Raw genomic sequence first — 20,591 nt, 5'->3', positions numbered from 1 at the left:
CAATAAAATTCTTTGAGGAATGAACAAACCGATTAAAATACTTTTTCAAAACAAATAGAACTCGAAGTATCCCGTGACATTTAATCTTGTAAGACAATAAAAACATTCAATTTTCGTTCGGGGATTTAAGCTATTGGAAAAGCTTAGTCTCTTATCAATTAAATCGTTTCAACGTTTTTCTAAAGATTTAGATGAGGTATAATTGTTTTCGGCTGTAATAGTTTATGTTCATTATTCAGCGTTATTTTATTATTTCGATTTATAAATATAGGTAGGGGAATGTTTTAACTGAAACGACTCTATGATTTAGACATAGCCTTATATTAATTAGAATGTTGATTGTTATTTAATGCCATAGAAACTGTATAATACCTCTTCACTCTCAGGTGGTAAGTCAATATAATACATTGCGGCGTGTAGCGGTGTAATCACATAGTAAATGCTTCCTTGAGCAGATATAAACAGCACGTAGACAATAATTTCCAAAATCTTTTACAGCATAAAATCGTTTATATATTACATCAAGTCTTGAGTGAAATAAAATATATGGAAATTATGTTCTAGGCTGCAAATAAAGGATGTTTGTCTGCTGCACTATTAATAATAAATATCATATTTATAAAATTCTCGTGTCACAATGTTCGTTCCCATACTCCTCCGAAACGACTCGACCGATTCTTATGAATTTTTTATGCATATTCAGGAAGTCTAAGAATCGGCTACTATCTATCTTTTAGGATGTAATTGCGGCTGTTTCGATTTTATTGAACATTGAATCGCTGACGCTGATGACACCGTCGTCCTTTTGATACAGCTAAAGGTACATAAGTGGTAGTATGTGAGAGATTCAATTATTGTGGTGAGCTTGCCCCAAAAAAAATCCACTTTAATGAACCAAATCGGGTAGGATTTAGGACCTTACGTACCTAGGTGTAGACATCCCGTATTTATTTTAAATTCACTATTTATATGTAACGGTACAACAATAGGTGTATACTAATCTGGTGTATACTAACTTTTTTAGTATAGTAGTTTATGCTAAGAGTACATTGTCTTCACATATAATTATTTAACAAATGTAACAAAATATTGTAAACCTATTTTAAAAGAGTAAGTGTGGAGTTTCTTGCCCATTCTTCTCCACACTTTTGGAAGGGGCAACTAGAATCTTCTTTATATATATTTTTTTTTTGACGTTCAAAAGTGCCATTTTAGATGGTCTAATTGAAATAAATGATTTTACTTTGACTTTGAGTGGTTGTTAGGTTCTTTATTATCACCCTCTCATATATTAAATCATTTAGTGCAGCTCAATATCTTCACACTAAATTAACTATACAAACTCTTGCCAGCTCTAACATACATACTGCCTGGCAAGCTTTACGGTAGCTTATAAAATAATGAAGCCACAGATCTTTTATCTCAGAATAATGTTATATTACAAAATTTATAACTCCTTGGGTTTGATTAATGTATTGTAAAGATATTTTATATTACAAATTTAGTTTTAAATATCTATCTAAAGAGGGACGTTTTTCAAGAACAAGAGGAGAAAGCATTAACAGCTTTTGGAAATTATCTAGACCCCGTTTGTCGTTAAGTACTGTATTAATTGCATTTTCGAATACTATATTAAAATATAATAATAACATAATGACTGTCTAATGAATCATATAACATTTATGTCATCAAAAGCACAATCACATTTATATTGAGAAAACAAATCAAAATATTCATAAAGATAATATAACACTTATTTTTGTCAGATTTTTGGTTTGATGAGATTTAACTGATGAAGTCAAACTAAACAAAACAAAATTTCAACCCAAACGAAGAATTCATTTAAATACATTATTTTTTGTAAATAAATGTTCAACAGGCACAGCCTAAAACTAGAATGGTAATAGTATGAACTGTGGAGATTCACTTGAATACTTAATTATGTTGTAAGCACTTGTCTAGCAACGTATTTAATAATGTAGCTATATGGAAATTATGTTCTAGGCTGCAAATAAATGATGTTTGTCTGCTGCACTATTAATAATAAATATCATATTAATATTTACTTATAAAATTCTCGTGTCATAATGTTCGTTCCCATACTCCTTCGAAACGGCTCGACCAATTCTTATGATTTTTTATGCATATTCAGTGAGTCTAAGAATCGGCTACTATCTATCTTTCAAACACTAAAGTGAGACGGGGTGTCCACCTCAAAAAAAAATTTTTAGTTTTTAGACAACTTTTTTATGGTTTTATTTTTTTATGATACAGCATACATACAACCCTTCATTTTCACCCCTCTACGATTAACCCCTATTTTTTATTAGAGTAGATAGTTATTTATATTGAACTAAAAAAATAATTCCTAGAAATAATATTCATGGCAAAACAACGTTTGCCGGGTCAGCTCATCAATATATAGTATTTTGCGACATTTTGCATTTTAACTAAAATTGTATTATTTTTACTACATCAATAGGATTATCAATATTACCATCATCATATACGACACACATTGTAAAAACAAAAATAGGCTATTTTTTGTATTCAGTTTATTTCAATAGCTTTTACGTCTTATGTGGCAATATTCAAAATTACTTACCATATTAATTCTTCATAAACGAATACACACATTAAAAAACACACGAGATAATTCATCATTAAAATTTCAATATAAAATCCAAACAAAAATAAATTCACATTGAAAGTATGTAAACTTTCCCGCGTGATTGTTGTAAGGTCTACGGCGTAGCGAAGTGGCGTGCGTTCGCGACGAGGAATATCGTAACACTAAGGCTGATTTCAGTCCGGTATACTACTTGTTATATCGGTCATTTCCATATTTTAGACCTTTTGTATCCCCCACTAGGGGTAGGTTTAAGGAGCCTTTGTCTTGAATTATATCCAGATAAATATTTACTCGACTCTTAATCCTGCAGTCGTGCGTTTGAATCTTCAACAAATTTCTTAAGCGATGACGTTTATTTTCCTGTATAAAGGTATGTAAAACATTGTTGTAGCTCTAATGCTTTTCAATACAATAATTTCCTGCATTTTTGATAGTTTTGTTTTTCCACTGATTCACCTTAATTCTGGTGAAGTTATTCTGGATAATTTAGTAAAATATAATAAGTTTGTAGTCTCAATTATCTACAATCGTGAATAAATCTTTACTTGACATACACCGAACTATCATAATATAGTATACCATGAGTATTTGAATCTAATTCATCTTTATGAATCCGAGCAACCAACTAGAAATCTAATTAACCCCCTAAAGTCAATTTTCATCTAAAATTGCGTCAAATCTCATTTATTATCTTAACCCGTATGAGCAAATTGCTTCGAGCAATATAGCTTGTTTTATTTCAATTTGGGTTGATTTTGTTATTTTAAGGCTACAGTTTAATGAACATCAATTAATTTGTAATTATATAAATCATACAAAAGTAATACCAGGTTATAAAAAAAAGAGCGCAGACATACACTTGTCATCAAATAACTGTCACTTAGTTATAAACGTAATGTAGTCATAAGCTAAACTTTTTGTCATCTCCATTAATATATTTATGAAAAAACAGCCTTGATTCAGTAGAGGGTTGGGTGAAAAGGGATGAAATTGAAAGCGGAAAGCGGAAGTGCCTTCACTGTTTTACCGGAAATTCGATTGTCTCTCGAACTCAGCCGTTAAGTCATTACAGAAGTTTATTTGCAGAAATTCTACATCAATGAGTAAATAGGAGTTTGTGTGGCTCAATTCAAATTCAATTCAAAAATCATTTATTCCTATAGGTAACAAAATGTACACTTATGAACGTCAAAAAATAAATATACATGAAATAATTATAATTTTACATTTACTGCCAGCTGAAGACTCAAATCTTTACTTCAACATTACTCATCACTTTTATCATTACTTAAATCAAGGGGTTCTACACCCTTACCACCTACCACCCGGAAGAGAAGAACTGGAACTAAACTCTCCGCCACTCTTTTTTTAACAATGGTAAATATAAAAATATAACCAACAAAACATGTATTAAAGTTTAAATAATGTGACTTATATCTAAAATTACAAATATTACTAAACAAATAAGTAAATATTATTATACAAAATTTTCTATGTCCAAATAAAAAATAAAAAAAATTAAATTTATTTTTAAATTAATGTCCAAATAAAAAGGTATGTTGAAACTATGTTTGAAAATTTGGTTTAATATTTGTAAACATTTAATCTAGTCGACAAGTTGAAAATGGTACAAAATAGAGATACTGCTCTTAAAATTATGTGCGATAGCGATCCGGAATGACGTCTAGAAAAATGTGCCAAAAGCGTATATTAACATAAAAAATTGCAAAAGTTATAAACAATTAATATGAAAAAAATTAAGATGAAAAAAAAATGGCATTTCGTTTTTTGCCAATATTTAATAAACTATTAATACTTAAGAATTTTCAAAAAAAGATTCTGAAAGAGGAGGAACTTAAACCAAAACTAAAAAATGTGCCGTACTCGCTTTTGACGCCACGCGCGCATCCTAAAAATGTCACGCGCAGACCTATTTTCAGCGTTAAATTAAAATTATAAATAATGGAGATAGAGTTCCGGGAGTTCGGAGTTTTTTATTGGAAATTTAACATTTTTCTAGACGTCATTCCGGATCCAATGAGCTATCGCACATAATTTTAAGAACAGTATCTCTATTTTGTACCATTTTCAACTAGTCGACTAGACTAATTTACGTATTTGCCAATCTAGATCTATAAATTATCGACTATTCAATAGTCCAGAGTAATGGTGATTCCATGGTCATTATTATAAAAAGTAATTTATTATCACTTTAAACATTTGAAACTTAAAGACAATCGAAATTAAAGTAATCATTTGACACTCGTTCCCACGACTGCCGACTGTTTGATTATGTATTCAATTCGGGTTTGGTCGCGGTAGTAATAAATAAAATAAAAAAAATCATTTTGTTTCTTGCAAAAGAACAAAGTAAAGGTAATACTATTTTTACACATATATTTTTAAGAAAACTCTTAACTCCTCCCTCAAAGGCCGGCAACGCATTCACTAAAAATGGGTGTTTGTTTGCCCCCTATTATATTAAAAAAAATGCCACACAATGGCGTGCGTATTTGTTAGTATAAGTTAGAATTAAAAAAAGAAGTTAAAATTACATTATGAGTCTTATCGTTATAGTCAATTTTATATTTTTTTTATCACATCATTAAAAAATATTATTCCGTTTCAAATTAATATTATTTATAAAGTTTCGCACAAATAATCATGAATAGAATAATATTTTTTTTCCAAAAGTAGCACATCTTTGAACGTATTTGGTAAATTATTATTAACCTTGATTGCCATACAAAAGGTGTTTTTCCTAAACAATTCCAGATTAATTTTTGGTATAGCCAATTTCTCCCCATGTCTACTTTGACAGTTGCTCATTCTCGTTGACCTAAAAATGTTTATGTTTTTGTAAACGACATTTAAAAAAAAATATGAATACAGGGAAGAGATAAACCGTTGAGCTTCTTTAACAAAGGTACGCAACTATCAGGATAGTTTGCTTCACAAATTGTTTAAAAAAAAATTCACCAAGCTATAAATCCATATATATGTAAGTATAGATAATACATATGCATGATAAGCAGCTAATACCGTATAATGGTCAACAGTTTCCCTTAGTCGTTCTGTAATTTTTCAATATGTGACCAAAAATACGCTCTCATTTATTATTTCTAGTTTATTGTTTTTATATATTTTGCGAATCTCTCAGGGAACTATTTAAAAAGATTAATATTATGACAGTACCTTGCCAATTCATTTATGAAAACATTATGTATGTAAGAAAGAATCTACATCTTTTTAGTAAAATAAATGAAAGACATAATTTTAGTACTAGAAATAAAGATAAAATAGCTCAACCATCTTTCAGATTAGCCAAAGTTCAAAATTCATTTATGGGGTACTGTGTGAAATGTTACAATAAAATACCTTGTGACATTTTAAAACTAAATGAACGAAAATTTAAATGTTTTATTAAAAGTACACTTTGTAAACAAGCATATTACAAATTAGATGATTATATTCAAGATAAGAATGCTTGGAAACATGCTGGTCCTGCTCCATAGGACAATCCTATGATTGGCTCTATAGCCTGGACAAAATCAAATTGGTTGCTGATTTTTTGCTTTAATGCTACAAATGTAATTATTATTTTATTTTTTTTTTGTATCTCACACACTGTTTTGTTGTGTTTTTTTAATATTTTTTATTACTCTTTAATGTTAATATTCTACGGTTTCGATATTTGTAAATATGTGAGGAACATGTATACTAACTTTTTTAGTATAGTAGTTTATTCTAAGAGTACATTGTCTTCACATATAATTATTTAACAAATGTAACAAAATATTGTAAACCTATTTTAAAAGAGTAAGTGTGGAGTTTCTTGCCCATTCTTCTCCACACGAAACTACCTTTTGGAAGGGGCAACTAGAATCATCTTTATATTTTATTTTTTTGACGTTCAAAAGTGCCATTTTAGATGGTCTAATTGAAATAAACGATTTGACTTTTGACTTTGACTATATCGTAAAATCGTATCGACGCTCCACAGTAAGTCGACGCAAGAAACCTGTTCTTGACGAGAATTCTCATTCGAATACAGGTGTATTCCTATATTCGAATAAGAATAAAATGAAGATGATGTCTGATTAGCATAATGTTTGTTATGCATACTTTATAATTGTTTGATTTATGTAATATTATTTAATTTAAATTTTTATATTGTTTCTTGCAATATTAGTAAGAAGTGCAGCTGGTAGTAAGTTTATTAAACTTGGAATAAGATAGTCTAATGTTTTTTTTCCCATATAGATTATTATATTGTGGTAAAAGAAATTCGTTTTTTAAATTACTACGTGTTGAATAGTGATGGTGAGGTTTAAGAGTTTTAAGGTAATTTTCTGTAAAGTAGTTTTCATTTAATAATCCTAGCTGCACCTTCTCTTGTATAGGTATAATTTTAAAAATGCAAATAGCTAAACTGATATAATACACGAACAATAATTAATTTAATTGCACTTCATTTATGCATTTATATAAATAAGATTATTATTTTGATTATATTCAAGTAGATGATATATTTATTACACATTTCTTATAAAATAGTAAACTGCGCTTTAAATAGTTCTTGGCCTCAAATGGCAGCAGTTCCTTTTGCCTGACGCGTTTCGTTGACTTTGGGTGAAAGACTAGGCTTTCTTACCGTTTGCCTCCACCGTACGAGCAAATGTTATTAACACACATTGAAAGAGATATCTTATCGACCACTAGTGCAATAACGAGACTTGAACCAGCGGTCTTTGGATTAAAAATAGATCAGGGGCGCTACGACCTTTTTAGGTCTAGGCCTCAGATTTCTGTACCTGTTTCATGATCATTTGTTAAGCTAATAGGCAAGTAGGTGATCAGCCTCCTGTGCCTGACGCACGCCGTCGACTTTTTGGGTCTAAGGTATGCCGGTTTTCTCACGATGTTTACTGTTTATGTTAAATGTTAAATGCGCAAATAGAAAGTAAGTCCATTGGTGCACAGCCGGGGATCGAACCTACGACCTCAAGGATGAGAGTCGCACGCCGAAGCCACTAGGCCAACACTGCCTTAGGATTATGCCTGTTAAAATGGACAACACTGCTCATATTAATAAAATTATTATATTTGTTTTGTTATCAATGGAATTATAAAAAAAAAATTGTTTATTCTGAGAATATTTTTAGCACTTCACGCTGAACCTACTAGAATGATATTTACATATTTTTGTATTAATCCTTAACGAGTTTATTTTTTGTATATTTTTAATTACTAAAATATAACTATTATTTTTATAACTAATAACATAGTGACTTCCATAAAATATCTTTAACAATAGTATAATATCATTAACATACATTTTTTTTGAATAGAACAAGTTATGTCATGGGAATATTATAACAATGAAAATGTTTTGACCCAATGGACAAAAAATAAATATAAATTTTGTATGTTACGATTAATAAACTTAATTCAAGATCAAGAACCGAAGTGGAAAGACGAAAATTTTATAACATCCAATAACTCGCTATTCAATTTAACTGTTTGTACCTCAGTGTGAGATGTATCAATCAGTGGCAGAGTCTTACGCCGGAAAAAGCATTTTTATCACTGGTTGTACAGGATTCTTGGGAAAAGTACGTATATCTATACTATGTATTAACATTATGTTAGGAAATAAATAATTTCTTCGCCACTCTTTTAAATCGCCTATTTAAGTATTTTATTTTACATTTCTTAAGATCATAATTATGTACAAAGTTTGATAAATATTTTTCTTTGATGAAATATTCGCGTTTCGATGTCCAAGGTTCTTTTGTTAAACGCAGGGAAACTGCGGATAAAATCTAGACTAGCTTAGTCTCATCTAAAAAAGCAAGACAAAGTGTATGAATAATTTGGAGTTTCTGCACATATTAGTTGTGCGTTATGTCTGTATACATAGAATGGCTTGATGGCAAAATAGATCAGATCAAATACGGTGTCAAATATTGATGAAGACCTTTCTAAAAAACGTCAAGCGGTATTTCTTAGTTTGGATAATCTTATAAAAACTTCTTTGGAATCTATTTTAAATGTACTCCCCATAAGTGGCCCTGTGGCTTTGAAGTACTTGGACACCATGGCCTACATTGCCAAAAGAGTGCAGGTCGGTTTTCTCACCATGCCGCGCTCAACGACATTATACGCCGCTATCTTGCTCGTTTACCCCATCTCACCTCCTTCGGACAAGCAAAATAAACGGCACAAATATAAGAGTCTTTCCTCCAACTTCGATTTTGTTCCCTTCGGAGTAGAGACTCTTGGGCCGTTGGGTTCAAGTGCACAGGCGCTTATTAAAGATTTAAGTTGGCGCCTGGTAGATAGTACCGGTGACCCCAGAACTGGTGCTTTCCTGGCTCAAGAATAAGTATCGCAATATAGCGAGGAAATGCTGCCAGCGTTAAAGGTACACTGCCACAGGGACCAAACTTTTTAATTTTATTTTTAATTATTTTTATTATTACTTTGTAGGTTAAGAAAATTGTAAGTACAAATTATATCTTAAAAAGTATAGTTATTAAATTGAATATTTCAAAATGTATTATTTTGAAATATTCAATTTTTTTTAAATATAATTTCATATATTATATATTCACTCCTCAGATGAGGTACTGGCTACAATTGTGCTAAATAATGTCACCTGTGTACCATTATTTAGTGTCCCTTTACGCTTTATCGGCAAGGTATTCTTTATGTTATTATATATTTTATTTAAAGGTACTCTTAGAGAAAATACTCTACAGCTGTTCCGATGTTAAAAAAGTCTACATACTTCTTAGAGGGAAGCGGGGATTGTCGGTTCAAGAGCGTCTTAAGACTATGCTAGAGCTACCAGTAAGATATATTATCATAGTAATATGTATTTAAATATGAAAAAGCGGTGGCGTTGATCTAACCAAATCATTTTAGGTATTTTCAAGACTTAAAAGAGAGAATGCGAAATTTAGTGACAAAATAGAACCGATAGTTGGTGACGTAAGTCAGGAAGGTCTTGGTATCTCCCCAGAAGACAAAGTAACGCTTATTAATGAGGTATGTATGTATTGCAGTCGCTATAATTTAAACACGAATATAAAGACTGCATTAATATCCTGTTTACTTCCGCATCGTTCTAGTGGCTAGTATGTTTGCCTAGAACGATTTAGAAGAAAAATTTGGTTTATTTTAATAAAAAGTTGGCAGTGTATGAAAACTCCTGTGCCGCGATGTATCCCGTATTTACATTTATTAATTAAGGCTAATTTAACTATTTTGTTTTGGCTTACTGATTTTTTGTTTGTTAAATTTATAAATTTATAAATTCTTAGGTGTCATACGTTTTTCATTCGGCTGCATCGATCAAGTTTGTCGCACCGCTACACGAATTGCTCAACATCAACTTCAAGGGTACCGAGAGGGTATTATCTTTATGTAAATGTATGAAGAAGCTGGAGGTAAGTCAACTGTCATAGAACTCTACATTGAAATTACAGGGAAAATTGGTTGAACGACAGATTTGGTAACTCATATAATTTCAAACATAAAATGTTTTTCGGTAGTGTATTATACACTTTTCTAAATTGTAAAAATTTTATGGGGTAGATGAAATAACCACCATTTTTAAATTTATTTATTCATTTAATGTTTTAATAATTACAAAATAATATATAAAAGTCCAGCAATAAGTCACAAAGCGCACTGGCGCACGTACACTCAGGTTACCAGCGTGCACGCACACATACGCTTGAAACAAGCACGATCAGTTTTTGTGCATGCGAGTGTCGATAAAAATAATAAAGTTTCAATAAAAATATTTTGAATTGTAAATATAAGAATCATAAGATAATAAATATTTGGAATGAATAAAATGTTTATGTTATATTATCAAATTGTATTTTGGTTAAATGTGCAATAACTACCTGTACACGTTTTTTTATTTTGTATATATTGTATAGAAAATATAATTACTGTAACTAAAGCATTACAATTGTTCAACTTAGGTCCTAGTTCACGTTTCAACAGCGTATTCAAATACACACAGTATGTTTATCGAAGAGAAAGTTTACCCATCACCAATTCCTCTGAGCGAGGTTGATCAATTGATAGAAGAACAACCAGATGAAGAGAGAACTAAATTGATAATGGGTAAGTCAATAATTAATAGTTTCCTAATCTCGTGGAAATATTTCGAACTGATATTCAGAAAGCAGGCCCAGATCTCAGCTAAATACAGCTAAACTTTAGGGTACATACTTTTTTATGTGTTCATACTTTTGTTCCTTTAAAGTAATTTTTTTATTATTTAAGGATTAAATAGCATGATATTGATAATTGGGACTAAAACTATTATATATTCTTACAATATTTTAATTAAGTATTTTAATTTAATTAATTTTTTTATTTATGTCTTTCTTTTATATATATAAAAGAAAGTCATGTTAGTTACACTATTCATAACTTAAGAACGGCTGTACCGATTTGGCTGAAAATTGGCGGGGAGATAGCTTAGAACCAGGAGACGGACGGGTTTATTATATATATTTATCCTGTTTCCGTGGGACGTAACATAAAACCTTGTAGAACAAAACGCAACAAACAGAAACACGAATAATTATCAGTCGTAACATCAGTCTAGCCGTTCATTTATTAAAAATGGTATGACAGACTTAAAAACGTTTTAAACGTCTGTAGAGGACGTCTGTCGGGACCGCTTGTTTTAATTTGGGCTCCGTAAAACTAATTTAGTTTATTTTGGTACACTTTCAGTCTGGTAATTTTTGGTACATTTTTAAACTTTCAATATTTTTAAACACATTATTGATATATTGTTGTTAAAATGTACAACATTCTGTGTTAAGTACTAATTTGTTTTTCTTTTAAAATTCCGTATTGAATTTTTGTTTCAAAATTGGAATTTAAAGCTTTAACAAATGCTGATTTTTAAGTACTTTATCATTAAAAATAAAACGATGTAAAATATAAAACATTTTTATCGAATACTAGTATTGAAGTGAATCCGTTTATTTTTAAAACTTCATAACGTAAATTTTTCAGGAGATGACCTAAACACATATACATTCTCTAAGAAAATGGTAGAGGCTTTGTTGGCGGAAAAACATGGTCATGTTCCTGTTATTATTATAAGACCGTCAATAGGTATGTAGACTATTCTTTAATAAGATGATGAGAGATGAAAAGAACATAATGTTGGGCTAAAAGTATGAATTTGTCATAATCATTTGTTAGAGGAATGATCATTCGATTGGGTTCTCACAAGTATGTAGGAAACAAAATTGTAAATTTAGTTATGCGCTCAATAGCCAGGATATTTTATAGAGGACAATATTTTTTCCTTTCTAGTAACTGCAAGTCTATCAGAACCGATCCCAGGGTGGATAGATAATTGGAATGGGCCAACTGGTTTTATTGGATCCGTCAACAAAGGCATACTAAGAGTTATTCCCGGGAACGGATGCAACGTTTTGGATCTTATACCAGTCGACTATGTCGTTAATCTCACAATTGTAGCGGCTACAAAGAAAATACAGTAAGTTGTAAATTTTACATAAAATGTTCAATCTAAACAAAGAAATCACATTAATAATAATCCATAATATTGGTGTTGCATTTCCCATATTTCATATAGTCAATTAGTTCAAAGTAGGGTTTTGAAACAACGATCTCAAAAATTTGTTTTTTATGAAGCTTGATCTGAATTGAAGTTAAATATTGAAGTGGCTTGATCGCGTCATGGTCGCTGGACATGAAGAAACATAAAAGGGTTTAATAACTTTTTTCTAGCTAGCAACTTATTTCCGAAATCATTTTAATCTATTATAGGCCTCAGCTGGATTAAGTATTATGAAACGGAGAATATTTTAACAATTTATAATCGTGTTTGAGGTACAATGAAATATAAGTTAGTTCAGCTTTTGGAGACATCGTTTTTATGTTTCAGGCCACAAAGTGTAAATGTTTACGCTTGTGCTACAAGTACAGAAAAACCTTTGACGTTATTGGACTTATTATATCTGACCTCAATAAGTTGTAAAAGAAATAAATTTAGTGAGTATTAAAAACCTACAAACCTGGGTGAGATTGAGCTAATGTAGAGAGTATAATATGTAATGGAGCGTGGCTACGATTTCATATATTACGAGAAAATAAAGTTTTGGCTTCGGACGTATGATTTGATTATTTCTTTATAGAAATCAGCGTCCTTTACACACGTCTTATATTTTACACCTTCTCTGTATGAACAAGTTTTATATTTTGTATTTGGGTGGAGTGACTACACATTTATTATTATTTATTTTGGTTCCTGAATGACTGGAAACCACTATTTTACTTTTCATTAGAGACCATGCCAAACTTTCTAGCTTAGAAACAACTTATAAATAATTTACTAATGAGACAGCTGAGTGGAAAATGGTACGCTCAATTAAACTATATTGCTTATATTAAATATTTTAAATAGTCTAATTAGTTTATTAGGGTACTAACTGATCATATAGGTTGTGTGATTTAATAATCTATAGATCACTACGCAATTGGAAACGAAATACATTTTATTCGAAAGCCGTTTTTGTGTTTATGAAATTTTGGTAGTTTATGGCGCCATGGAAAAACTGAAAATTCACTCATATTCAAGTTGTGAATAAGAGTGTCTACGTGAAAAGCGCACTCCACCATCAACATGAAAGATTAACGACGAATACGCCCTAACATTTGTATAAACACGGTCCATTATTGGTTCAATCCTTTTAAATATGGAAGTTTTGAGGTGAACAACGAACCTCGAGGTCGCAGTAAAATATTTTCTGCTTTTTCAGATGAACTACCATTTCCTGGAGTTTACTTTACAACCTCCAAATTTTTACTGGTTTTCTTATCGGCTGTCTTACAAACTTCTCCTTTAACACTGGCTGACGCTTTCTTATGGATGATAGGAAAAGAGCCTAGGTATGTTTTTTCCATTTATTATAAACAATATTACAAACATATTTTTTTATTATTGTTAGTTATTCGCGTAGATTATTTAGAATGCGATGTAACGAATTTAATTTTTCAGATACCTAAAACATCTGCGCAGAATAGAACAAGTCCGCGATGTATTAGAAATCTTCACGACAAACTCTTGGAAGTTCAGCACGATGAACAATTACTGTCTCTTCGCATCTCTATCCCCGAGTGATCAAAAAACCTTCCCTTTTAGCCCATCATTAATCAATTGGTCAGAGTATATTTCCATATACTTCGACGGAATGATTAAATATTTGATTAAGGAAGATCCGGTCTCATCTGCGTAGATTATAGTATATTTTTATATAATTATCATTATATGTAAAGCATAACAGCGCATACCATTCTATTTACTATATTTGAAGTAATGTGTATTTTTACAATATTTCATATTAATTTTATTTAAATTGTAGATTTAGAGAAAAAATATTGGTTGTTTGTAAAGTAGGTTTACGATCGAGATGTTTACGTGATAACGTCTTATTGGTGAAATAAGTTTTTGGGAAGTAAGGAATTAATGAAGATAACAATTTTTTCAAATTTTAAATTACATCTATCGTTTTATTCACACTTTTGATGATAAATTTCGGGTGTAAAATGACAAGTTTACTTATTCGACTATGATATACATTTTTCTTCATACATTCACGGAATGACTGGCAGCGCTCGAGATGAGACGGGAGATCGGTCCGTCTCTCTCTCGTTACCTGCGATCGCGCTCGTGAGGTTTTGGTGTGACACAAGTTTCTGAACATGTCACCCGACTAAAACGATTTTAAAGACGTTATCACGTCAAAAGAGCAATACTTAGGTTAAGCGCGAATATGAGGCCCGTTTGTCACATCAGATTAGGATTTGACCTTCAAAGGACATCAACGTTTACGAACATCAAAGCTATTACAATCCTGTCTAATGCGTTGATCAGAAACATGCTCGAGTTTAGTTCGTCAGTCTGGGTTTAGAATATTCAGAATTTTACACGGTTTTGATACCAACTTAGCAACATTCATTACTATGCGGACGATAACTAGGGATACTCTTTATACACTGCTACCTGTACGGCTACTTTCTCAGGAAGTTGTCGGTCCAAGGGAAGAGTGAACTTATTCTTAAAAGGCCGGCATCACAGTTTTTTTCTTTTAATGTAACCAAATTGACATTTATGATGAAACTAATTATATTCGCGGTTCCCAGGGGCAGAAAGAGTATATGGCACTTGGTCCGCTGGAAATAGGTGTTGCGCCTGCTTAATAATGTCTCCGAAATTTTGTACATTTGTATGTTCGAAGGGCGAATTCTTAAGCGACATTGAATGTTCTGTTATGGTTCATTAATTTTGTATAATTCGTAATTTTTGGCATCTGCCTAGATATAACTTGTAAAGATACTTAGTTGTATGGTTGGTAATAAATAAATATTAAACACCGTGTGTTAAAATTTCATTATTTGTAATTGCTGTAATTATACAACAAATATATATATTTATACAATGTGTGGTGGCGACACCTTTAGTTATGTTTGTCCGCTATAGACTCTACACACTCTACTCGTACTCGTAATCCATCAACTGCAACTGCAACGCCTTAGAATTATTTCACAACCACAAATACCTGGGGGTTACAATATATGACCGTATGTCCTGAAGAGTGCACATCAATTCTGTCTGTGAAAGACTAAGGGCGATACTTGATAAGTTCACTATAATACAAAATAAAATACCTATTAAAGCTCTGCTCCCACTATACAAAGCACTGGCCGAATCCATTATAACATATGGACTTCCAAGCTATGGGAGAACATGCAAAACTTATCTAAATCAAATATTTGCAATACAAATACGTATTTTAAAAACAATTGCTCCTATAAAACTAAAATCACAATATAATGAGGACTACAAAAAGCTATTTGCATTTTTCAAAATTATACCTATACAAGAGAAGGTGCAGCTAGGATTATTAAATGAAAACTACTTTACAGAAAATTACCTTAAAACTCTTTAAACTCACCATCACTATTCAACACGTACTAATTTAAAAAACGAATTTCTATTACCTAAATATAACCTACATGGGAAAAAAAATAGTCTATCTTATTCCAAATTTAATAAACTCACTACCAGCTGCACTTCTTACTAATAATACAAGAAATAATATTAAATTTAAATAAAAAAATTATTACATAAATCAAACAATTATAAAATATGCATAACAAACATTATGCTAATCAGACATCATCTTCATGTTATTCTTATTCGAATATAGGAATACATCCTGTATTAGAATGAGAATTCTCGTCAAAAACAGCCCTGCGATTCTGTAACTCACTTTTCGAACTCACACAGCGGTATTCGCGTCGGCGGTCGCTCTCAAATCAGTCGTGAAGCAGTCACTTTACGATTTGGCATTCTGAAAAGGTGGGAGCTTCTAGTTTATTGTTTATAAGAGGAATCCTGGATATACACGTACGAACCCGAAACAAAAAACCAGTCACGAGTTTGGGTGTTCGAAAATGAGTTAAAGCCAACGAAAATTGTTCGTTCACGAAGTGTTGCAAAAAAAATGGTGGCCACGTTTGTCTCCAAAACCGCTCATGTTGCGACTATTCCTCTTGAGGGACAAAGAACGGTTAATGCAGAATGGTATGCTAGCATTTGTTTGCCACAGGTCGTTTCTGAACTCCGTAAAGAGAACTGCAACCGCCGCATCATCCTCCATCACGACAATGCTCACACCGCGCACAGAACAAAAGAGTTTTTAGAGCAAGAAAACATAGAATTATTAGACCATCCGCCGTACAGCCCAGACCTAAGCCCTAATGATTTCTATACCTTCCCTAAAATAAAGAATAAATTGTGTGGTCAGGAGATTTTCATCACCTGAAGAAGCTGTGGACGCCAACAAAACGGCCATTTTGGAGACCCCAACTTCCGAATGGAAAGGTTGCTTCATAGTGTTCCATCGTATGGAAAAATGTGTCAAATTTCGCGGAGAATACTTCGAAAAGCAATAAATACATTTTTAAATAGTAATGTCACTTCCTTGATTCCCGAAATTTTCAGTGCTGCCCTCGTACATCGCGGCACAGGAGTTTTTATACACTGCCAACTTTTTATTAAAATAAACCAAATTTTTCTTTTAAATCGTTCTTGGCAAACATTCTAGCCATTAGACTGATGCGGGTGTAAACAGGTTATTAATGCAGTCTTTATACTAGTGTTTAAATTATTGCGACTGCTATACATACATACCTCATTAATAAGCGTTACTTTGTCTTCTGGGGAGATACCAAGACCTTCCTGACTTACGTCACCGACTATCGGTTCTATTTTGTCACTAAATTTCGCATTCTCTCTATTAAGTCTTGAAAATACCTAAAAATTATTTGGTTAGATCAACGCCACTGCTTTTTCATATTTAAATACATATTTCTATGATAATATATCTTACTGGTAGCTCTAGCATAGTCTTAAGGCGCTCTTGAACCGTCAATCCCCGCTTCCCTCTAAGAAGTATGTAGACTTTTTTAACATCGGAATAGCTGTAGAGTATTTTCTCTAAGAGTACCTTTAAATAAAATATGAGAAGCTAGTATGTATTGGCATTAGGAAGAATACCTTACGATAAAAGAGCGTAAAGGAATACTAAATAATGGTACACAGAAGATATTATTTAATTGAAGCCAGTATCTGAGGAGTATATGAAATTATATACATTGACCATCCAAACTATGATATACCACGCAACCTGTTTAGAAAAGAAACTAATCAATATTTGATCTGTGTAGTAGTTTACTGACTACTAGGCCAAACAGGCCACAGTATAAAGCCATTCTATGTATAGACAACGCACAACACGCATATGAAAATTAAAATTATTCTTACACTTTACACACAAGTACAAGTCTAGTTTAGTTTTTCTCCGCAGTTTCCCTCCGTTAATCAAAATATCCTTGCACATCAAAAACGGGAATATTTCATTACATGGAATAAAGTTATCATATTTTGTTTATAATAAACAAATAAAAATAGATATTTTTTCTTAGGATGTGTAAAATAAAAGAGTGGCGAAGAGTTTATTTCCAATTCTCTCTTAACATAGTGTTAATACATATATAAATATACGTACTTTCCCCAAGAATCCTGTACAACCAGTGATAAAAATGCTTTTTCCAGCGTAGGACTCTGCTACTGATTGACACATCTCACACTGAGGTATAAACAATTGAATAGCGAGTCAATATAAAATTTTGGTCTTTACACTTCGCTTCTTGATCTTAAATTATGTTTAATAACCGTATCATACAAGATTTATATCCATTTATGTGTCCAGTGAGTCAAAAAATTGTCATTGTTATAATATTCCCATGCCATATTTTGAAGGCAGGCGTGAAGTGCTAGAAAAAATATTCTCAGAATTATCAAATATTTTTTTTATAATTCTATTAATAACAAAACAAATATAATTGTTTTATTTATATGAGCAGTGTTGTCCTTATAAAGAGTGTTACTTCAATCGTAAGTTGATTCAAGTCTCGTTAGTGCACTAGTGGATATTTCTTGCTATGTTCGTTAATAACATGGTAGAGGGGTGACAATTAAGGGTTGTATGTATTTTTGAATGTTGTATCATAAAAAAATTTAAATAAAAGTTTAGGGGTGGGACCACCCTTCACATTATGGGGGATGAAAAATTGATGTCGATTCTCAGAATTACTGAATATGCATAAATTTCATAAGAATCGATCGAGCCGTTTCGGAAGAGTATGGGCACGAACATTGTGACACGAGAGTTTTATATATTAGGTAAACTGCGCCTCAAATAGGCCTTGGCCTCAAATTGCAGCAGTTTCTTTTGCCTCCTCCACCGTACGAGGAAATGTTATTAACGAACATAGAAAGAAATATCCACTAGTGCACTCACGAGACTTGAACCAACTTACGATTGAAGTAACACTCTTTATAAGGACAACACTGCTCATCTAAATAAAATAATTATATTTGTTTTGTTATTAATAGAATTATAAATAAAATATTTGATAATTCTGAGAATATTTTTTCTAGCACTTCACGCCTGCCTTCAAAATATGGCATGGGAATATTATAACAATGAAAATTTTTTGACTCACTGGACACATAAATGGATATAAATCTTGTATGATACGGTTATTAAACATAATTTAAGATCAAGAAGCGAAGTGTAAAGACAAAAATTTTATATTGACTCGCTATTCAATTGTTTATACCTCAGTGTGAGATGTGTCAATCAGTAGCAGAGTCCTACGCTGGAAAAAGCATTTTTATCACTGGTTGTACAGGATTCTTGGGGAAAGTACGTATATTTATATATGTATTAACACTATGTTAAGAGAGAATTGGAAATAAACTCTTCGCCACTCTTTTATTTTACACATCCTAAGAAAAAATATCTATTTTTATTTGTTTATTATAAACAAAATATGATAACTTTATTCCATGTAATGAAATATTCCCGTTTTTGATGTGCAAGGTTATTTTGATTAACGCAGGGAAACTGCGGAGAAAAACTAAACTAGACTTGTCCTATCTAAAAAGGCACAACAAAGTGTAAGAATAATTTTAATTTTCATATGCGTGTTGTGCGTTGTCTATACATAGAATGGCTTGATACTGTGGCCTGTTTGGCCACTAGGCCAAACAGGCCACAGTAGTTTTGACAAGTAGTTTTCTGACTACTAAGTCAGAAAACTACTACACAGATCAAATATTGATTAGTTCCTTTTCTAAACAGGTTGCGTGGTATATCATAGTTTGGATGGTCAATGTATATAATTTCATATACTCCTCAGATACTGGCTTCAATTAAATAATATCTTCTGTGTACCATTATTTAGTATTCCTTTACGCTCTTTTGTCGTAAGGTATTCTTCCTAATGCCAATACTAGCTTCTCATATTTTATTTAAAGGTACTCTTAGAGAAAATACTCTATAGCTGTTCCGATGTTAAAAAAGTCTACATACTTCTTAGAGGGAAGCGGGGATTGACGGTTCAAGAGCGCCTTAATACTATGCTAGAGCTACCAGTAAGATATATTATCATAGTAATATGTATTTCAAAATGAAAAAAGCATTGGCCTTGAACGAATCAAATTACTTTTAGGTATTTTCAAGATTTAATAGAGAGAAAGCGAAATTTAGTGACAAAATAGAACCGATAGTCGGTGACGTAGGTCAGGAAGGTCTTGGTATCTCCCCAGAAGACAGAGTAACGCTTATTAATGAGGTATGTATGTATTGCAGTCGCTATAATATAAAGACTGCATTAATACCCTGTTTACACCCGCATCAGTCTAATGGCTAGAATGTTTGCCAAGAACGATTTAGAAGAACAATTTGGTTTATTTTAATAAAAGGTTGGCAGTGTATGAAAACTCCTGTGCCGCGATGTATCCGTACCGTATTTACATTTATTTATTTCTTTATAGCCTTATATCAGTAATACAAATTATATACATTATAAATATTGTTTTCTTAATCTACGATAACTGATTATGTGCGCCTACGGACAAAGGCCTCCCCCATTGTCCTCCATTTTTCTTTATTGTATACCAATGTCGTCCAGGTTTTAGTCTTTCGAGCCGTTTCCATGATTTCATCGGCCTACCTTTTAAATTGCCTACCTTTCTTTTATGGCCTCTTGGTTGCCATAGTGTTACAATTTTGCTCCATTTATCTGCTCCTCTTATGGTATGTCCAGCCCATTTCCATTTAAATTCTTTTGTTTTGTGTACAACGTAAAGCAAAGCCTGTTTTATGTCTTAAATTCTTGTTACTTTTTTGTCAATTCTTCTTTTCTTTATTATGCTTCTTTCCATAGCTCTCTGGGCCATAGACATGGACATTTATTAATTAAGACTAATTTAACGGTTTTGTTTTAGCGTATTGAATTTTTAGTTAATTTT

At 31.8% G+C, this 20,591-nt stretch overlaps 2 protein-coding genes and 1 long non-coding RNA gene across 5 annotated transcripts in view; 1 reads left to right on the top strand and 2 right to left on the bottom strand.

Moving 5' to 3' along the window:
• LOC125051109 (gamma-aminobutyric acid type B receptor subunit 2) overlaps window positions 1-2,781 on the bottom strand; it is an 81,736-nt gene extending 78,955 nt beyond the window's left edge. For all 3 annotated transcript variants that reach the window (XM_047651261.1, XM_047651262.1, XM_047651263.1), the window contains exon 1: window positions 2,606-2,781. The gene's annotated coding sequence lies outside the window, so the exon portion shown is untranslated. The remainder of the gene's footprint in view (window positions 1-2,605) is intronic.
• A 5,223-nt stretch (window positions 2,782-8,004) lies between these two features.
• On the top strand, window positions 8,005-14,104 carry LOC125051154 (fatty acyl-CoA reductase 1-like). The gene is made up of 10 exons (XM_047651329.1): window positions 8,005-8,247; window positions 9,371-9,487; window positions 9,563-9,685; window positions 9,961-10,086; window positions 10,633-10,777; window positions 11,687-11,788; window positions 11,993-12,179; window positions 12,591-12,697; window positions 13,465-13,594; window positions 13,704-14,104. The coding sequence occupies exons 1-10, from the start codon at window positions 8,173-8,175 to the stop codon at window positions 13,939-13,941; spliced, it is 1,350 nt and encodes a 449-aa protein (XP_047507285.1). The 5' UTR covers window positions 8,005-8,172; the 3' UTR covers window positions 13,942-14,104.
• Window positions 14,105-16,765: 2,661 nt separating this feature from the next.
• LOC125051157 lies at window positions 16,766-17,880 on the bottom strand. The gene is made up of 3 exons (XR_007117248.1): window positions 17,779-17,880; window positions 17,101-17,217; window positions 16,766-17,024 (listed from the first exon to the last, which is right to left on the bottom strand). It is a non-coding gene; the product is annotated as an uncharacterized LOC125051157 (long non-coding RNA).
• Between the last annotated feature and the right edge of the window lie 2,711 nt (window positions 17,881-20,591).

This window comes from Pieris napi, chromosome 7 (assembly GCF_905475465.1).
Source record: "Pieris napi chromosome 7, ilPieNapi1.2, whole genome shotgun sequence".
In the NCBI taxonomy this organism is placed as follows: Eukaryota; Metazoa; Arthropoda; class Insecta; order Lepidoptera; family Pieridae; genus Pieris; species Pieris napi.
Note: the sequence above shows the minus strand (reverse complement) of the source record. Positions and strands in the feature narration are given on the sequence as shown.

Coding starts and splice junctions, on each gene's coding strand:
- LOC125051154 (XM_047651329.1), top strand. CDS start 8,173: ATGTATCAATCAGTGGCAGAGTCTTACGCCGGAAAAAGCATTTTTATC. Junction 8,248..9,370: donor GTACAGGATTCTTGGGAAAA/GTACGTATATCT, acceptor TTTTATTTAAAG/GTACTCTTAGAGAAAATACT. Junction 9,488..9,562: donor AGACTATGCTAGAGCTACCA/GTAAGATATATT, acceptor AAATCATTTTAG/GTATTTTCAAGACTTAAAAG.